Source organism: Lipotes vexillifer, unplaced genomic scaffold, assembly GCF_000442215.2.
Source record: "Lipotes vexillifer unplaced genomic scaffold, Lipotes_vexillifer_v1.1 scaffold28, whole genome shotgun sequence".
Classification (NCBI taxonomy): Eukaryota; Metazoa; Chordata; class Mammalia; order Artiodactyla; family Lipotidae; genus Lipotes; species Lipotes vexillifer.
In genome coordinates this window covers 1142303-1163639 of record NW_006793929.1, presented here as the reverse complement: position 1 = coordinate 1163639, position 21337 = coordinate 1142303, and the positions used below count along the sequence as shown (strand labels likewise).

The 21337-nt window shown below is 42.0% G+C and overlaps 1 protein-coding gene across 1 annotated transcript; it reads left to right on the top strand.

Moving 5' to 3' along the window:
- Positions 1–545: 545 nt before the first annotated feature.
- On the top strand, positions 546–8424 carry LYG1 (lysozyme g1). The gene is given in 7 exon segments (XM_007466889.1): positions 546–588; positions 5337–5441; positions 6325–6447; positions 6450–6514; positions 8001–8169; positions 8326–8365; positions 8367–8424. Coding segments are annotated over 7 exon segments (603 nt in total).
- The last annotated feature ends 12913 nt before the right edge of the window (positions 8425–21337 follow it).

Here is a 21337-nt window from a genome sequence, read left to right as displayed (position 1 = left end):
GAATGTCTTCCAGCTCCTTCCTCTAACCAAAGCAAAGATGGCAAGGCACCAAGGAAAGCGTAACCTTGCCTCTTAACTGAAGGAAAAAGAACCCAAAGTAAGAGAAGCACTGATAAGAAATTCTACTGTTGGTATTATCTTTTGATAATGAAGAGGCTATTGGGATAAGGCACATGCATCAGAAATTGGCTTTTCAAGATCTGCGGTCAGATCACCATATTTCTCAGTGCTGAGAATCAAAGTATCTTGAAAGAAGCTGTATTTGGTAACTCGACAGTATGTTGAGTCCCTGTGGGCTGAGCAGGAGTCTCGTCATTTTTAAGCTAATTAAAAGGATGGATGGAGCACATGTCCCGCTCTGGCTTATTTCATTATGATTCAAGTAATTAATTTTCTTAGTTCAGACAGGGGGACACACATTCATTCTTTTCACACTTTTCCATAGAAACACTACATAATGTTATGACAACAACTGATATCGTCACATCTTTGAGCTAATTTCTATTTTAAAATCATTTTAGGATCCGTAGTGCCAAGTCATCAATATGTCTGTGCTGTGGCTATTTCTGGGCCTTCTTGCCTTTACTGGTGAGTGTGTTGCATTTTTCCCAAATGACCTTGGAGATGGGAAAGATAAGCATGGGAACATAGTGGTACTTCTGATACTTAAAACTGCAGTGGAAAAAATAAAATAAAATAAAATAAAATAATAATAATAATAAAAAAAAACTGCAGTGGAAAATGTTCTTTTTCCCCCCAAGCTGTTCAACAAATCCTGGAGTTGCTAACAGCCACTGACAAGCAGCCTCTTGCCAGGTGCCTCACAAAAGGAGGGGGTTCTCCAGAATGTGGGGTGGACTTACAGCAGCATTGCTTGGGCCAGACTTTAAATCCATACCATTGAAAAATGCTCACTGTTCCTCTACAAAAGTTCTTTCACCAGAAGTATTTATTGAATTTATTAACAGACCATATAATTCTACAGAAGCATTGATGTGATTTACCATTGTAAAACTAATGCAATGCAATACAAAACTAGCAACACTGGGATCAAGGAGATGGGACTCAGCTAACCACTGAGGCTGACATCGTTGCCATGCTGGCATTTCAGGTTCGGTCCTAAGGTTCCTTGCAACTGGGGCAAAGAGGAAAAGGCAAGTTTTTTTTTTTTTGGACAAAGAAAAGTAGAAAGCATAGTTCCTCAAGAGAAGCAAATTTTTTCCTGGCTCTGAATTTTAAAAACTTCTCAGATAGGGCCAGCCTTACATTCATTCCTTTCTTTTTGAACCATCCATTCAACAAATATTTTTTTAAATTTTACAAGGAATTTTGGGACTATAAGGAACTTTGGGTGAAGGAGACAAGATGGCAGAGTAGAAAGACATAAGCTCACCTCGTCTTATGGGAACACCAAAATCACAACTAACTGCTGAACAACCATCAACAAAAAAGTGCTAAAGATACCCTACATCCAAAGACAAAGAAGAAGCCACAATGAGACAGTAGCAGGGGTGGAATCATGATAAAATCAAGTCCCATACACTCCAGGTGCGCGACCCACAAACTGGAAAATAATTATACCACAGAAGTTCTCCCACAGGAGTGAAAGTTCTGAGCCTCACATGAGGCTCTCCAGCTTGGGGTCTGGCAATGGGAGGAGGAGCCCCCAGTAACTCTGGCTTTGAAGGCCAACAGGATTTGATCACAGGAATTCCACAAGACTGGGGGAAACAGAAACTCCACTCTTGGAGGGTGCACACATGGCCTTGTGCACACCAGGACCCAGGATAAAAAGCAGTGACCTCATAAGAGACTGGACCAGACTTACTTACTAGTACTGGAGGGTCTCCTGTGGAGGTGTGGCGGGCAGCTCTGGCTCACTGCAGGGACAAGGACACTGGCAGTAGCAGTTCTGGGGAGTACTCATTGGTGTGAGCCCTCTTGGAGGCTGCCATTTTCTCACCAACATCTGGCTCCACTCTACAGCCTGTAGGCTCCAGTGCTGGGATGCTTCAGGCCAAACAACCAACAGGGTGGGAACACAGGCCCACCCAACAGCAAACAGGCTGCTTAAAGTCTTCCTGAACACACAGGTGTCCAATAAACCACACCCCCTGACACATCCCTGCCCGCCAGAGGGACAAGACCAAGCTCCACCCACCAGTGGGCAAGTACCAGTCTCTCCCACCAGGAAGCCTGCACAAGCCTCTTAGACAGCCTCATCCACCGGGGCGCAGAGAGCAGGAGCAAGAAAAGCTGCAACCCTGCAGCCTGTGGAGGAAACTGCAATCACAGAAAGTTAGACAAAATGAGATGGTAGAGGAATATGTTCCAGATGAAGGAACAAGATCAAACCCCAGAAGAACAACGAAGGGAAGTGGAGATAGGCAATCTACCTGAAAAAGAATTCACAGTAGTGGTAATAAAGATGATCCACAATCTTGGAAAAAGAATGGAGGCACAGATCAAGAAGATACAAGAAATGTTTAACAAAGACCTAGCAGAACTAAAGAACAAACAACAGAGATGAACAATACAATAACTGAAATGAAAAATACACTAGAAGGAATCAGTAGCAGAATAACTGAGGCAGAAGAAGAGATAAGTGAGCTGGAAGACAGAATGGTGGAAATCACTGTGGTGGTGGAATAGAATAAAGAAAAAAGAATGAAAAGAAATGAGGACAGTCTAAGAGATCTCTGGGACAACGTCTAATGCGCCAACATTCACATTATAGGGGTCCCAGAAGGAGGAGAGAGAAAGGACTTGAGAAAATATTCGAAGAGATAATAGCTGAAAACTTCCCTAACACAGAAAAGGAAATAGTCACCCAAGTCCAGGAAGCGCAGAGAGTCCCAGGCAAGATAAGCCCAAGGAGGAACGTGCCAGGACACATAGTAATCAAATTGACAAAAATTAAAGACAAAGAAAAAATATTAAAAGCAACAAATAATGTACAAGGGAACTCCCATAAGGTTTTCAGCTGATTTCTCAGCAGAAACTCTGCAGGCCAGAAGGGAGTGGCATGATATATTTAAAGTGATCAAAGGGAAGAACCTACAACCAAGAATACTCTACCCAGCAAGGCTCTCATTTAGATTCAACAGAGAAATCAAAAGCTTTACAGACAAGCAAAAGCTAACAGAATTCAGCACCACCAGACCAGCTTTGCAACAAAGGCTAAAGGAACTTCTCTAGGTGGAAAAGAAAAGGCCACAACTAGAAACCAAGAAATTACAAATGGAAAAGCTCACTGGTAAAGGTAAACATACAGTAAAGGTAGGAAATCATCTGCACACAAATTTGATATCAAAATCAGCAATTGTGAGGAGAGCACAAATGCAGGATATTGGAAATGCATCTGAAATTAAAAGACCAGCAACTTTGGGGCTTCCCTGGTGGCGCAGTGGTTGAGAGTCCGCCTGCCGATGCAGGGGACGCGGGTTCGTGCCCCGGTCCGGGAGGATCCCACGTGCCGCGGAGCGGCTGGGCCCGTGAGCCGTGGCCGCTGAGCCTGTGCATCTGGAGCCTGTGCTCCGCAACGGGAGAGGCCGCAACAGTGAGAGGCCTGCCTACCCCAAAAAAAAAAAAAAAAAAAAAAGACCAGCAACTTAACACAATCTTGCTTACATACAGACTGCTATATCAAATCTTCATGGTAACTGCAAACTGAAAATCTATAATAGATACACACAGAAAAAGAAAAAGGAATCCAAACACAACACTAAAGTTAGTCAATAAATCACAAGAGAACAAAAGAGGAAGGGAAGAAAAAGGACCTACAAAAACAAATCCAAAACAATTAACAAAATGGCAATAAGAACATACATTATCAATAATTACCTTAAACATAAATGGATTAAATGCTCCAACCAAAAGACATAGACTGGGTGAATGGATACAAAAACAAGACCCATATATTTGCTATCTACAAGAGACCCACTTCAGATCTAGGGACACATACAGACTGAAAGTGAGGGGATGGAAAAAGGTATTCCATGCAAATGGAAATCAAAAGAAATCTAGAGTAGCAATACTCATATCAGACAAAATGGAGACTGTTACAAGGGAAAAGAAAAAGAAACTTTGGGGAGCATATAATGTGATTAGGGAGAGACTACAGGGCAAGGAGTAATGAGTGACACAACCAACTACTATTAAGGGTATTTGTCACCAATTATAAAGATAAAAGTACACTGATTAAAAAATAAACAAGGAACTGTTGGCTCCTTTAATTTTTAGTACACTCATAAAAGACCAAGTCATTTCATTTCCTCATTTCTCTGAGATTACTCATCACAAGATTTTAAAATAGAAGTATTTACTCCAAAATACCAGTATTTTCAGATGTCAATCCCATGAAGCTCTTAGTAAGAAAACAGAACTTTATAATGCATTTACATAAACCTACAGTACACAGATGATGATGTGCAACAGATATATTTCCAAAGATCTGCATATCATTAAGATTTGATGATATAATCTAATTTAGTCAAAGATTAAATTAATCAAAAAGAGTAATCTAATGAGAAGTCCTTACAGGCTGATAATAGTGAGATGATTCTGTTAAGGGGCAGCTTCCTGCCCCCTGTAGGTAACTTGTTGCTGGCTTATGTGCCCTCCTTATGGTGTGAATTATAAATTCTAGAGAATGCACTCCCCTTCAGTGACTAGAATGACACTGAAAGTTAGGGAGAGAGATGGAAGGACAAAGAGAGAAAGGGAAGAAGGGGAAAGAGGGAGCCCCGGCATAGAGACCTGGTCCTGGACCTCACGACATATCCTCCCCCCTTTGTTGTCTTAGGCTCCCACCTAGAAGTGCACACAAGAGCAGGGGAAGCCAACTCCAAGTCCCAGTTTACCAGCTGTGCCTTTACTTTGGGTCTGGGTTGAGATCCCAGGGAGGACCAGGCTTCATACTACATGTTTCTCCAGAGCAAACACAAGTATCTCACCAGACCAATGAGTTAGGAGTATTTGAGGGAGAAGTGCCAAGTTCACCTAAGACACAAGATGAGGACTAATTTACAGGGAACACAGAATCTCTGCTTTGATTCTAAGACACCCACCCAACAGCACTGCTCAGCCCCAGAGCTTTGCAAGTAGTATAACTGCTCCAACCGTTCTCGAGTCCATGGAAGAGGAGGTAAGCAGTTAGTATCTGTGATAACTTAGTTGCCATACTGTAAATTTCAGAAGTGTTTCCATGGCAAACTGAGTTCCTGTTGTCATTGATTTTAGTACAGTTATTTTTATTAACCACACTTCATAATGGATAGAAGCAGGATCGGAACTACTAGTTCAGTGTCTTAGGCTGACATTTTCTCCATCTGTAGGCTCATCTGAAAGCAGCAGTTGGGGATGCTGTGGAGACCTCCAGACCCTCTACACCCCTGGGGCGTCTTGCAGGATTGGAAGGCGTCGAGGCCTAAAATACTGTGGTATTGATCATCTCACTGTCCACCTTGCCCCCCTCCTCTTCGTCCTCGTTCTCTCAGAAGGTGACTCCTTTTGGCAAGCGTGGTTTCCACAGGGTTTTGTCCCTTCCCTTGAGATGCCGCTCCAAGCCTCCCTGGCATTCCCCACAGCTTTGAGCCTCTCAGCACATCCTTTAGGTTCCCACTACTTTCCACAGCCCCACGCAGAGGAGTGATGGAGATAGCATGCGACGTGGGGTCCACACAGCTTGTCTGAGTGTTAGCTCTGGGGCTTCAACAAGTCACTCGGGTCTCCTAAGCATCCACTGGAAGGGTGAGAACAGCACTTACTTTACAGTGTTGACAGCTTTGTTTGATGTAAGGTGGATGAGAGTGCTTGTGAAACCAGGAAAGTGGGCTAGCCAAGTAAATTAGTACTGGTATTCACTTTGCCATTTCTCGTTATTTCATAAAAGTTTAAGCTCACATGATTCTGGGTGTCACTTTAGGGCAGATAGGTGGGCAGGATGAGGAAAGCTGCCAGGGAAACTCTCCAAGGACTCCTTGAAGAGGTGGGAGAACTTTTCTCTCATATTCTGTCACATGGTAGCTGACGGACAGGTACATTTTATTGGGTCACTCTGGGATGCTTAGGATGGGGCTGATGGTGTCTGTGCCCATGGAATTTTCCAGGGCGGGCCAGAGCAGCCCCTGAGAGCCCAGATGAGGAGCACAGAGGACACTCCTCGGGGGATGTGGCCACAAGGGATTTCAGACCAAAACTTGGGCTTCTCGGTCCTAGACCACTGACCAAGTCCCTGGAGTATATTTTCTCTCTCTTCCTGAACTCCTGTCTCAGCACGAGTCACACCAAGCCGCCTCCTTCCTTCTGTGTTTGCTGTAAGAGTTCGTGCTTCTGAAAGGCTGGCTGAAAGAGACATGCCATCCCTCCTGTGATATCAACCCATCATGTGTACAGTTGGCCTAAAGTACTGCATGGACCCTGCTGTCATCGCTGGTGTCTTATCCAGGAGTCTCGTGGTGGCAACGTCCTGGTCAATGTGGACAGTATGGGCGATGGAGCCAGGGTGGTGCAGGTAACCTGCCATCAATCATGACGTGTGGCTTGTCATAACCCCAAGGGACTCCTTCACATTCGTTATTGCTGATGGCACCCCTGGAGCACCGCTCCATAGAATACGGAGTAAAAGATGCTCCCTGGAGTCGTGAGAACCACAGCTCCGCCTGGGAGATGTGACAATCAACTTTCCTGCTTTGTTTAGAGCCACAATTTCCTTTCAAAGTAAATTATGCTGTGTTTCCAGGCTGTCAGCAACCAAACCCTATTCTGGATTTCCAGTAAGGTGATAGTGCAGGAGAGAGATCACAGATTGAACCCTTGCTCTGTTATTTTGCAACCATGTGACCTTGGATAAATCATTTACTCTCCCTAGGTCTCAGTTTCCTCATCCATAAAATGCCATCTCAGAGAATTGTTATGAAGATTCAATGAAATAATGTGAAGAACCACTTGGTATCTGGTAGATTCTCAACAAACACTGAATTCCCCTTCCCTTGTCTTATTTCTACACAATTCTTAGTTATGAGGATCAATTTCAGTTTTGCACTAATTCTGCCTGGTATCACTTGCTGCCTGATAGAAACTTCCAGGGAACGGGTCGTTCATTAACCCCACTGCCGAATTAACTCTGTGTTGGCTGAATTGGTGATGCAAGGGACGTAACGAGGACATGTTTTTTCCTATGCATTTCACATTGTTGTCGATGTTGAGAAACCTATAAGTATTGCACTCACACTTTAAGCTTTTAGGAAAATGTACTCCTCAATGATCTTTAAATTGGCTTCCCAAAGTACATGGCGCTTGACAATTTAAAAGTACTTTCAAATACTTTATCTTATTTTGATGTGGGGACCCATCCAATAAACCGATGAGATGAAGTCGGTGGGGGAGGCAAGTCATCTGCCCTTTACAAGTGAGGAAGTGGATTTGCGAGGACAAAGTCATTGCCGCAAAGTCACCCAGCAGCTGGAAAATGCAGTACTGGGACCGAGGACATCATTGGTGATGTCAGGGCAGGCATCGTTTCTCCTGCCCTGTTCTGCTTCCTTTGTAAAGGATGAGTCCATCTCCTTTGAAGATGAAGAAAGAACTCCCCAGAGTCAGACATTTCTCCTACCTATGGTGAAACCCACATGGTGTACAAGAAAGTGTAGAAAAGTTACCTTTAGACGTTCAGATTATCTGAAAGGAGAGTTACAAGTCCAGATAGAAAAACCCCTTTCTGACCTGTTTAGAAGGTTTATGCTTACAGCACTGAAAGATCGGTCCCTACGCTACATCTGTCACCTCTGGTTTCCAACTCTGCCTCTCACCATTACCCTGAAAACAGCTGTGGAATGTCTGCTCGTCCCTTCCTTTGTCTAAACTTGTAGCTTTACTATTTATCCTCAGGGAGATTGAAGGTGGCCATGGTTCTGCCAAAGGGGAGGAGAGAAAAAGGGAAACGAAAAAGTAGCCCTGATCCCAGGAAGCCGCATCACCCTCTGCCTCTCTCCTCGTAGGAACCCTGGCCTTCATGCCCCACCTCCTAGATCAGCAAGGCCCAGGTTTCCCAGATGACTGAGGTCCTGACTGTTAGAATCAAAGAAATCCAGAGGAGGTTTCCAACCTGGACCCCTGACCAGCACCTGAGAGCTTTGTGTAACCCATGGGTTGGTCTCCCAGCATGGAGTTAATAGGTACAAACATAATTCATTGCGCCAGATTCTCCCAAACCTCAGTTGCCTCCTAAAAAGCAACTAGGAAAGAGAATCTGAGTTAACTGCTGAGCACCCTGCCACAGCGAGGGGCTGTGGGCTTGGCATTAACCCATCTCACAAACTCCAGGTGGACTCTGTGACTACACCCGAAGCAGCCAGGACCTGAGCTGACTTCTGCAATGACGTCCTTGCACGAGCCAAATACTTCAGAAGACAGGGCTTCTAACGCTTCAGCTCAGACCCAAGATCATTATCGTGCAGGCAGCTTCAGCTGTTACACAGATAAAAGTAGCCAATGAGGCCAGTAATTCTGAATCTGAGTTTGACGCAAATGTCATCAAAATAACATGAATCACATTAAAGAATTATTATCTACATTTTGTAGTCTGGTGTGTGCAAATAAAAGGCTGTGTCTCTTTAAAGGTATTGCCATGGATGTGAGCTGTAATGTGGACTTCTGGGAAATGGATCCTGTGTCTCATTGGCTTGCATTGTCAGACTTAGCAAATAAAAATATCAGAATCCCAGTTAAATTTGAATTCCAGATAAAAAATGATTTTTTTTTTTTAGTGTAAGTCCCATGCAATATTTAGAACACATTTATACTAAAATAATATATGTTGTCTATTTGAAATTCAAATATAACTGGGCATATGGTTATTTTATGTGGCAGCTCTACCACTGATTTCTTTGATAAAAATCATAGTTTCAAATTTTAATTGAAAACTTTTGATGAGAAAAAGGGTAAGAGGGTAGCCAGTCCCATCTGCTGGGGGGAATAGTTTTGCAAAAGGAGGGAAGGGCACAACCTTTATAAAAATGACATAGCCACCGAGGACACGACAAAAACTGGTCAGAACCAACTAGGTCCAAGATGGCAGAAGGTTCGACTTCCAGCAGACTTTGAGCTTCATTATACGTTCATTGTAATACATTAGCTAAATGACATACCCAGGGGTGCCATGACTGTTCTGAGGCCAACCATAAAAGGCCAAAAAGTGGGCAGTGGCCTAATTCCTGGAAATCTTTGCCTTTTCTCCAAAATAATTGGAATAATCTTCTCACTCATTAGCCTATGAAATTACCCAGCCCATAAAAACTAACCACACCATATTTTGGGGTCTCTCGTCTTCTGAGATGGCCCACACTCCGTGGAGTATGTTTCCCCAGGGCTGCTCTCACTTTCTGAGATGACCCCCATGCCCTGTGGCCACTCTCACCTTTTGAGACGGACCACATTCTGTCTATGGAATGTGTACCTCTCTAAATAAATCTAATTATAACCTATCACTTTGCATCTCACTGAATTCTTTCTTTGATGAGACATAAAGAACCTGAGCTTCATTAAGTCCTGAGACCAGGTGTGTGATCTCTAAAAGACAGTGGGATGGTGAAAAACTGAAAGCATTTCCACTAAGATCAGGAACAAGACAAGGATGTCCACTCGCACCACTCTTATTCAACATAGTTTTGGAAGTCCTAGACAGCAATCAGAGAAGAAAAAGAAATAAAAGGAATACAAATTGGAAAAGAAAAAATAAAACTGTCACTGTTTGCAGATGACATGATACTATACATAGAAAATCCTAAAGATGCCACCAGAAAACTACTAGAACTAATCAATGAATTTGATAAGGTTGCAGGATACAAAATTAATGCACAGAAATCTCTGGCATTCCTATACACTAATGACGAAAAATCTGAAAGAAAAATTAAGGAAACAATTCCATTTACCATCACAACAAAAAGAATAAAATACCTGAGAATAAACCTACCTAAGGAGGTGAAAGACTTGTACTCAGAAAACTATAAGATACTGATGAAAGAAATCAAAGGTGACATAAACAGATGGAGAAATATACCATGTCCTTGGACTGGAAAAATTAATACCATGAAAATGACTATATTACCCAAAGCAATCTACAGATTCAATGCAATCCCTATCAAACTACCAATGGCATTCTTCATGGAATTGTAAAAAAAAATTTTACAATTCGTATGGAAACACAAAAGACCCCAAATAGCCAAAGCAATCTTGAGAAAAATGGAACTGGAGGAATTGGGCTCCCTGACTTCAAACTATACTACAAAGCTACAGTAATCAAGAAAGTATGGTACTGACACAAAAACAGAAATGTAGATCAATGGTACAGGATAGAAAGCCCAGAGATAAACCCATGCACATATGGTCACCTAATTTATGACAAAGGAGGCAAGAACATACAGTGGAGAAAAGACAGCCTCTTCAATAAGTGGTGCTGGGAAAACTGGACAGCTACAGGTAAAAGATTGAAATTAGAACACTCCCTAGCACCATACACAAAAATAAATTCCAAATGGATTAGACCTAAATGTAAGACTAGACACTACAAAACTCTTAGAGGAAAACATAGGAAAAACACTCTTTGACATAAACCACAGCAAGATCTTTTTTGACCCACCTCCTAGAATACTGGAAATGAAAACAAAAATAAACAAGTGGGACCTAATTAAACTTCAGAGCTTTTGCACAGCAAAAGAAACCATAAACAAGATGAAAAGACAGCCCTCGGAATGGGAGAAAATATTTGCAAATGAAACAACAGACAAAGGATTAATTTCCAAAATATACAAACAGCTCATGCAGCTCAGTATCAAAAAAACAAACAATTCAATTAAAAAATGGGTGGAAAACCTAAATAGACATTTCAATAAAGAAGATATACAGATAGCCAAGAGGCACATGAAAAGATGCTCAACATCACTAATTATAAGAGAAATGCAAATCAAGACTACAATGAGGTATCACCTCACACTGGTCAGAATGGCCATTATCAAAAAAATCTAGAAACAATAAATGCTGGAAAGGGCGTGGTGAAAAGGGAACCCTCCTGCACTGTTGGTGGGAATGTAAATTGATATAACCAGTATGGAGAACAGTATGGAGGTTCCTTAAAAAACTAAAAATAGAACTACCATATGACCCAGCAATCCCACTACTGGGCATATACCCTGAGAAAACCATAATTCAAAAAGAGACATGTACCACAATGTTCTTTGCAGCACTGTTTACAACAGCCAGGACATGGAACCAACCTAAATGTCCATGGACAGATGAATGGATAAAGAAGATGTGGCACATATATACAATGGAATATTACTCAGCAATAAAAAGAAATGAAATTGAGTTATTTGTAGCAAGGTGGATGGACCTAGAGACTGTCATACAGAGTGAAGTAAGTCAGAAAGAGAAAAACGTATACCGTATGCTAACACATATATATGGAATCTAAAAAAAAAAAAAAAAAAAAAGGTTCTGATGAACCTAGTGTCAGGGCAGGAATAAAGATGTAGACATAGAGAATGGACTTGAGGACATGGGGGTGGGGGGAAGCTGGGGCGAAATGAGAGTAGCATGAACATATATACACTACCGAATGTAAAATAGTTAGCTAGTGGGAAGCAGCAGCATAGCACAGGGAGATCAGCTCAGTGCTTTGTGATGACCTAGAGGGGTGGGATGGGGAGGGTGGGAGTGAGGCTCAAGAGGGAGGGGATGTGGGGATATATGTATGTATATGGCTGATTCACTTTGTGGTACAACAGAAACTAACACAGTATTGTGAAGCAATTATACTCCAATAAAGATCTATTAAAAATATAATAATAACAATAAAAGCACCATCTATACACCTAAAAAGAAAAGAAAAGAAAAAAAAGACAGTGGGTTTGAGTTTCAATCTGAGTTGTGCGGTTTCAGTTTCAGGAGAGTCACTTTTAAACTTTGCAGCATTATCTTAACCCTAGGTCTCTCTGACATCTAAGTTTACCTTTTCCTCTCCTTCCCTGAACCACAATCTCCTACGTCCAATTTCCCCCAACTCAGCTAAGCTGTCCCCTTCTTTGGGGCACTTAATTAAGACTAATAGAGTCAGGCCACCGGAGAGCGATTCCTCAGTTGGAGCTGCCCTCAAGGATATTGACCACTATACTGACAAATTATTTAATTCTAGGGGTTGTATGCTATAAAAGTAATTAACATCCCATTCTATCAACACTTTACAGAGTGTCATTCTAGAACAACTATCATCATTTCAAGCAAAAACTTGTTTTGGAAATGACTGTCTCACCATATATGAAGCACTATATCAGAGTCTCTGCCCTCAGGAACTGTTAAATCATAAAATTTAGTTGGGAATAGCAGCCAGCCACACATGTGCACAAGGTACAGATGCAGGGTGGACATCGGGTGATTGTGTAAAGTGCTCACCTTCTGTGTTAGGGGCTTGTGGAACCTGCTCATGACCATCAGTGTCCTTGAACTCCTGGGCTGCTTCCTTCTTGTCTCCCCACTGTCTGTCTTCCAAGACCCGCTCTCAAGGCTGAATCCAGTGAAGGGATCCTCACTAAGGACAATATGACTGAGAAGACCTCAGGAATACACCTTTGGAGATTTCCATTTCCCTGGCACAATGGCAATGGACTGGGAGGCACTGGTTATGAGTCCACGTGTGAACCAGTTGGGTAAATAAAGTCCTGCAATCACCAGGGAAGCCTCACACAGCTTCCGTATTTGGATAGGGTAGGGGGTCCCCGGAGGAAAAGAACCAGATTTCACTTTTCTTTTTTTTGACATAAGAGAAACCATTCTGGCCCAAGTCATTTTGTGATCTAAGCCTGGCTGCAGTGCTTGCCCTTGAAAAAGTCATGAAGCCAAGCAGGACCCTGTGGGGCTCCTGGTCATGGAACCCTTTCAAACAGCTGCTAATCAGGGAAGGGAAGGGATGCAGAGACAAGGGAGGAGCAGCCAGGAGACAACAGTGCAGCCTTGCGGCAGAGTCCTGGTTCTGTCTCAAGGGATACACATAACAATATCTTTGAGCTCTCCCGCAGAACTAAAACCCCCCAAAATGGAAAATGCTAACTACTTGATGAAGCATTCTTCAGAGAAGTTCAGGAGACCAACTGAGGCCAGATTAAAGAAACCACAGAAGCTCAACAGGAGAAACTCAACCACAGAAGCTCACCTGAGACCAGATTAAAGGAATACAGGCCCTGCACACATCCTGATCCTTATCAGCAATCCTGCCCTTGAACCATTGCTATAAAACTCCTCACCAAACCCTCCTGGGTTGGGACACACAGTTTCAAGGGCAATAGCCGGTTCTGTTCCCCTTTGCCTGGCAAAGCAATAAAGCTATTGGCGTAGCCTTTGAGGATACGACATAAACTGGTTAGAACCATCTAGGTCCAGGATGGCGGAAGATTTGACTTCCAGCAGACCTTAAGCCTCATTATACGCTCAATGCAATATTGATACATTACCTAACTGACACACCCACAGGTGCCATGACAGTTCCAAGGCCCAACCATAAAAGGTCAAAAAGTGGGCGGTGGCCCAATTCCTGGAAATCCCCACCCCTTCCTTCAAATCGTTGGAATAACCCTCCCACTCATTAGCCTATGAAGTTACCCAGCCCATAAAAACTAACCACCCCATATTTCGGGGCCATTCTCGCCTTTTGAGACAGACCGCATTCTGTCTATGGAATGTGTATCTCTTTAAATAAATCCACTTCTTACCTATCACTTTGCCTCTTGCTGAATTCCTTCTGGGATGAGACATAAAGAACCTGAGCTTCACTAAATCCTGAGACCAGATGCGTGGTCCCAATTAAACGACAGTGGATTCAAGTCCCAGCCTGTGGGTTCAAGTCCCAATCTGAGTTTTGGTGGGTTTGAGTCCCATCTGAGTTGTGCAGTTTCAGCTTCACCATCAGTCCTTTGCAGCTCTCCCATGTTGCATCTCCCCATTTTCCACATTTTTAGCTTACTCCTTTGTTTATATGGAGTACATCCTCCAGCAGCTTCCTGAGAAAAGAGGGTGGGAGGTTAATTTTTTGAGGCCTTTCATGTCGAAAGTACCTTTTTTTCTACTCTCACATGAATTGGTGATTTGGCCTGGCAAAAAATTCTAGTCTGGAAATAGTTTTCTTTCAGAATTTTGAAGGCATTTATCCCTTGGTCTTCTGGCTTCTAGGAGTACTCTTGAGAAGCCTGAGGTCATTTTGATTTTAATCCTTTGTATATGATATATCCCCTGTTCCCTCTAGAGTTTGTAGAATCTTCTCTTTGTCACATGTTTGACATTTCACAATGATGTGCTTTGGTGAGATTCTGGTTTTGATATATGGAATATTAGCCATAAAAAAGAATGAAACCTTGCCATTTGTGACAACATGGATGGACCTAGAAGGTACTATAAGGGAAATAAGTCAGACAGAGAAAGACAAATACTGTATTATTTTGCTTATATGTGGAATCTAAAACAAAACAAAACAAATGAAAAAACATAACAAAACGGAGTTATAGAAACAGAGAACAAACATGTGTTTGCCAGAGGTGGGAGGGGTAGGAGGTGGAAAGAAACAGATGAGGGAGATTAAGAGGTACAAACTTCCAGCTGCAAAAAAAATGAGTCACAGATATGAAATGTACGGAGTGGGGAATATAGTCAATAACTATGTAATATCTTTGTATGGTGACATAGCATAACTAGATTTATTTTGGTGATCAGTATGAAATGTATAGAAATATAAAATCACTATATTGTGTAACAAGAACTAACATAGTGTTAGTTCAATTAGGTCAATTATACTTCAAAAACAAACAAGCAAACAAACTCATAGAAAAAGAAACCAGATTTCCAGATTTGTGGTTACCAGAGGTGGAGGTAGGGAGTGGGCTGGGGAGGGGGAACTGGATGAGGATAATCAGAAGGTACAAACTTCCAGGTATAAGGTAAATAAATACTAGGGATATAATGTACAGCATGAGAAACGTAATTAACACTGCTGCATGTTATATATGAAAGTTACCGAGAGTAAATTCTAAGAGTTCTTATCACAGGAAAATAAATTTTTTTCTATTTCTTTAATTCTGTACCTATATGAGATGAAGGATGTTCACTAAACTTATCGTGAGAATCACTTCATGACGTATGTAAACAAATCATTATTCTGTACACCTTAAACTTATACAGTGCTGTATGTCCACTAGATCTCAATAAAACTGGAAGAAAAAACAAACAAACAACAACAACAACAAAAACTCAGTCCCATTCCCAGGTGATTCTGTGTAGCCAAGGGTGAGAATTACTGCCTCACAGATTCTCCAGAATTACCTGAATGAAATAGGATATGCTGATAGGTGGTTTTTTGTAGCCATCTGAAGACTCTAAAGACTCCTCTCGCTTTTCAGGACTATTTAAAACCCAGATTCCTGGGACTTCCCTGGTGGTCCAGGGGTTAAGACCCTGTGCTCCCAATGCAGGTGGCACAGGTTCCATCCCTCATGCCGCGCATGGTGCAGTCAAAACAAAAACAAAAAAAACAAAACGCAGATTCCTCATTGAGGTGTGCGCCACTCTGGCTTTAGCTGGGCAGATGGAGCTGAGTCCACTTTGACTTGCTGAGTCGCCTATCCAGCCAGGGTGAATCCATCCCGCTTCCCCCTCTGTCAGCCTCCCCTGCAGCCTTCTCTACCCCCCTTCCCCACGCTGCCTTAGAGCAACCTCATGGGGACTTTCTTCTTTTTCAGATACTAAAGCAGTGCCCAATCAAAGCAACTCCACTTCTCTTATGTTTGACTTCCCTATGTGACCTGAATCTGTTTTTCTAGCACAGACCAAAGAGACATTTTATACTTCCAATAACTTATATTTCTTGTGATGGGGAAATTAAAAAGGGGAATACTTAAGACCCTGAGTAAAAGCTCTTTGAGAAGACAATATGAACCAGATTCCTCAAATTTTTTGCTCCAGAGTGTGAGATAGTAAACAAGCAAAACTCCAAGTATCCCCATGTTATCAGGTCGTGTAGAGTAGAATGAACCCGGCCTGAACACACGGGGCACTAACAAAACAGCTCATCACGTGGGTGCTGCAAAGAGCCAGGCTGTTCCTCCATGAGTTCCCATCCTCCCAGAAAACAGTGGAGGCTGCTGGAATTGATAAAAGGAACTTGGTTAATGGCTTCACCTCAGGCATTTGACAGCATAATCATGCACTCTTTTGTGTTGTTTCTCCCTACAGCCTAGAAGCTCTGAATAACTCAAAAGAAGGATTTGTTCTTACTTCTGGGGGGGAAAGAAAAAAAAAACAGGACATATATACAGGCACATAAAGGAATTACTTTATGTTGGAAACACAAATGAAACTTTAGAGAATAAAACTAGATGGGGGACTTCCCTGGTGGTCCAGTGGTTAGGATTCTGCGCTTTCACTGTCACGGCCTGGGTTCAATTCCTGGTCGGGAAACTGAGATCCCGCAAGCCGTGCAGAGCGGCCCAACAAACAAAAACTAGATGGGACTGGGTTGTGATTTTCTGCGATCTTGAAAGCAGGTGGTATTTTATTCTCTCCTCGTGTTCCCAGGGGAGCCAAGAACCAGTTCACCGGAGCAGAGTCACTGGTCACAGTTGGCCGGCTGCTGAGGCGCAGATCAGGCCGGACACGCTGGGGAGCTGCCAAGAGGACTGGGATCCTCCCATGTCCCTGCTCCCCACCCAGTGCACGTGTGTCCCCGACACTGCATCCTCCTTCCTGCCTGTGCTGCCCATGCTGCGACCAGTGCTTTCTCAGCATCTCTATGTATAGCCTCACTGGCGGTGACCAGGTGCTTTTTATTTGATGGGGATCTCAATGTAAATTTTCGATAACATGCAAACAGAGGTAGAATGAGACAGACGTTTAAAAGGAGGATATCTTACAAAGCAAGAACAATGTCAGACCTGTTATTTATTCTGTGTCCAGGTCTTAATTTCTAAAGGTGACTGAGTGATGATAGAGAGAGGTCAGTGCCATCGTAAGAAAAGTTGAATGGTACTTACCGTTCCCCTAGAAACAAGAGGCAGGCCACGCAACTCAGGGCCACGGGATAAACGCCAGGTTTTGGTCAGGAGGCCGAAGACAAGAGCGAAGGGAGGGCCTGAGTCAGAGCCTCCAAGGGGGTTTCTGTGGGAAAGGCGGCAAGGAAGGGCAGAGGAAACAGTGTAGGATTGGCTAGTTTGCATAATTTCTGTGGGCTTTGGTCTTTAGAGGTGGTCTCTAGTTGCCTGGAATCTGGCCTTGGGATAATTTAGGGCCGGGGAAAGATTGGCTCCACGTGCATGAATTAGGTAAAGGTGGTGGTTGAGGAATAAGGGCTTGGATTGGTTGCTGTGTGTGTGAAAGGCATGCTCCCCACTGAGACGTTTACTTTCTCAAAGAACTGCTAGCCCTGGGAGGAGCATTCTTTCTCTGGCCAGCAAGCTTTTTAAGATGTCAAAACGTCATAAAATACAGAAAATAGAAAACATGATTAATACACTATTCAAAACAGCCCACTGCAGACCAGCAGCATCCCCAGCATTACTGGGGAGCTTGTTGGAAATACCGAATCTTGGGTCCCACCCCAGGCCAACTGAATCAGAGCCGCAGGTTAACATAATCCCCAGATGATTCGAATGCACTTTAAAATTTGCTCTACATTCCTAGGTGTTTGAAAAGGATGTAAACAAAGAAATTATTTATGCTCAGAGAAGATAACAATTTGTTCAAAGTCACAGAGCCAGTAAGTTGCAGAGCTGGGATTCGAACGATGGTCTATTTGACTTCAAATCTCATTGATACGTTGAGGTTTGATATATTAATATTGAGATCTTGGTATATTAATATCAAGATAAAATGGCTGGAAGTTTCCAGGATGTTTTGAAAATTATGTTGTGGTGAGAACTGATTTCACATCTCTGAAGTAAGAGCCTTGCCTGAATTCCACAGACTGGGAAAGTGTTACTTTTCTTCAAATTTTGTTTTATTAGTTATTGAGCCAGTCACTAAGGCTGATGCTGGAAATTCAAAGATAACTAAGTCATAATCCTTGCCATTAACTCAAAGTTTAGTAAGGGGGATGTGTTAGTTATCTACAGCTGTGTGACAAAGTCACCAAATTATTATATCTCAATTTCTGTAGGTCAGAAATTCTGACAGGGTGTAGCAGAGATGTCCTGTCTCTGTTTCATGGTATCTGGGGCCTCCGTTGGATGTTCTGAAGGCTGGACGTGGAAATCATCTGATGTCTGGTGCCTGAGGCTGGCTGTTGGCTCTAGGTTGAGGGCCTGGCTCCGGTGTCCACTGAAATGCCCACAGGCGGCCTCTCCATGTGGCCTGGGCTTCCTCACAACATGGTGACTGGGTTCCAAGGACAAGCATCCCAAGAGATGAGCCAGGAGGAAGCTATATTGCTATTCGTAGCCTATAGCCTTGGAAGAAACGGTGTTATTTCTGCTTCATTCTATTGGTTGAGGAAGTTACAGGGGTCCACTGAGGTTTGAGGAGAGAAAACATGGACCTGACCTCTTGACGCAAGATTGTCAATGTCACAAGATAAGAAGAGCACTTGGGTTGGGATATACAATGGTGTGGCCGTCCTGGGAAAATACAGTCTGCTCCAGGAGGTGGATCTGAAAAGTAATTACCATGTGACTTAATAATAGTGATATCATAGCGACTCCACTGCTGTTACCACCAAAAATAATAACTGTGGGTCTTTGGCTCCAACTTGTACCTGGTATTTTATGTTATTTCTTTTCTTACTTTTAAATATTTCCAATATGATAAAATCCACCCATTTAATGTATATGATTCAGTTTTTTGTTTTTTGTTTTTAGTATACTCACAGAGTTGTGTCGCCAATACCACCATTTAATTTCAGAACATTTCTAACACCCCAAAAAGAAATTTGGTAAACATTAGCAGTCACTGCCCACTACCTAACTAACTCCCCTAGCCCCTGGCAAACACCCATCTACTTTCGATCTCTATTTGCCTATTTTACATTCCATAACAATGGGATCATACAACATGTGGTCTTTTGTGACTGGCTTTTCACTTAACAGTAGTGTTTTCAAGACTCATCCATCTTATACGTTATTTCTTAGTTCTCAGAACCATCTAAGTGGATGTCTGCTTCTCTTTTCTACGAGAATATGAGAAGCAATCAGAGAGAATTTCCAAGAGCCCTTACCTGCAACTATACCTGTGTTTATTTTCCCTTTTATGATGGATGAAGAGTGACCAGTGCACAATAAGCATGCAATGAGGGTTTGCGAATGAATAAGCCTGTAGAGGTGGTTCTCAAAGTGTAGTCCTTTGACCTACAGCATCACAATCCCCTCCCTTATTTAAATGCAATTTCTGGGTCCTCAGTCCTGGCCTATTAAATCAGAATTTCCAGGGATGGGAGCCAAGCAATTGCATTAGAGAAATGTGTCAATTGATGGATTAGGTAATATTCATGAACTTCACAATTCAAGATACGAGAGGGTATATTATGAAAATTTTCTTCCCATTCCTGTCCTCTAGCCACTCAACTCCTCTATCCAGAGGCAACTAATTTTACCAGTTCTTGTGTATTTTCTCAGAGATATGTTATACATATGAATAAATATTCATACAATATTCTCATGCTTTAATAATTCCCCCACAGCCAGAGGCACGCTATACACATGTTAATGTAAATTATTTCTATTTAAATATAATTTACATAAAATGCTTATGTACACTTTAAAGAATAATAAAATGCACACCCATCCACTTATCTCTCAGGTAAAGAACTAGAACCTCACTGCTACTAGGGGAATCCCCAAGGAGCTTCTCCATTACCGCCAGGAGGATCATGGACTAAATTTTTGTATTAACCACTCTTTTGGTTTGCTTTTTACTTTTACAAACCATGTGTGTATCCCTAGATGATACATCATTGAGTTGGGACTGCCTTTGAACTTTATATCAATGAAGTCATTTTGTCTCCATCATTCACTAAGTTGTTCCTTTTACTCAATATTGCTTTTGAGAAACAAACAGCTTGATGCCTATAGCTGTAATGTATTTATCTTCACTGCTGTCTGGGATTCCATTTTGTATGTATGTGACACAGTTTACTTATTAATTCCACAGACGATGGACATTTGGATTGTCCAGACTTTGCTACTATGAGCAATGCTGTTACGGCCATTGTTGTACAGGCCTCCTGTTCCGTGTGTCAAGTTTCTGGAGCTATGCTGTCCAGTACAGTAGCCACTAGCCATATGTGGTTGCTAGGCACCTAAAATACAGCAAGTCCAAGTGCTGCAAGTCTAAGACTACTCACTGAAGACTTGGTATGGAAAAAATTCTAAATACTTCATTAATGTTTTTATATCTATTACATGTTGAAATGATTAAAAAATTTGGATATATTGGGCTGAATTAAAATGTTATTAAAATTAATTTCAGCTGATTCTTTTTACTTTTTTAAATGAGCTATTAGACAATTTAAAATTACATATATAGCTTGCATTTATTTCTACAGATCAGTGCTGATCAATAGGGTATTTATCTTGTTGTAAAATCGTTGGATTTAATACTGGGTGATGCCAAAGTGTTTTGTAAAGTAATTCTAACCATTGCACTTTCACTGGTGAGGTACGAATTCTCCTCTTGCCACATACTCCATCATTGTCAGGATTTAAATGTTTTGCCAATCTGGTGGGTGTGAAATGTTATTACATTGTGGTTAGCGTATGCATTCCCCTGATCACTAAAGGTGTGGAACATTTTGTCATGTTTATTTACAGTTTTTCTTCTCAGCTCTTTTTCATTTTTTATTTCAGTGCATCTCTTTTTCTTTTTGATTGATAGAAATTATTTTGGGTGCTAAACCTTAATCATTTCTGTGTCGTGCAATTATCTTTTTTTGTTTCTAACATTTTTTTCACTCTTTTTGATGTAAACTTTTGATTTTTTTTTTTCTGGCTGCGCCACGTGGCTTACAAAATCTCAGTTCCTCGAACAGGGATTGAACCCAGTCCACGGTAGCGAAAGCGCCAAAGACTAACCACTAGACCACCAGGGAACTCCCTAAACTTTTGATTTTGAAGCAATCTCAAATTTACAGAAAAGTTGCAATCTCAAATGTACAGAATACTGCAAATAACTCATTTTTCCCTAAACCATTTGAAAGTTGCCAACATGATGTTTCATTATTTTTGAATATTGTATTGTGAGGTTTTTACAAACAAGGACATTCTCCTACACAGCCACAATACAACCATCGAAATGGTTATTAAGGAAATGCTGTCTG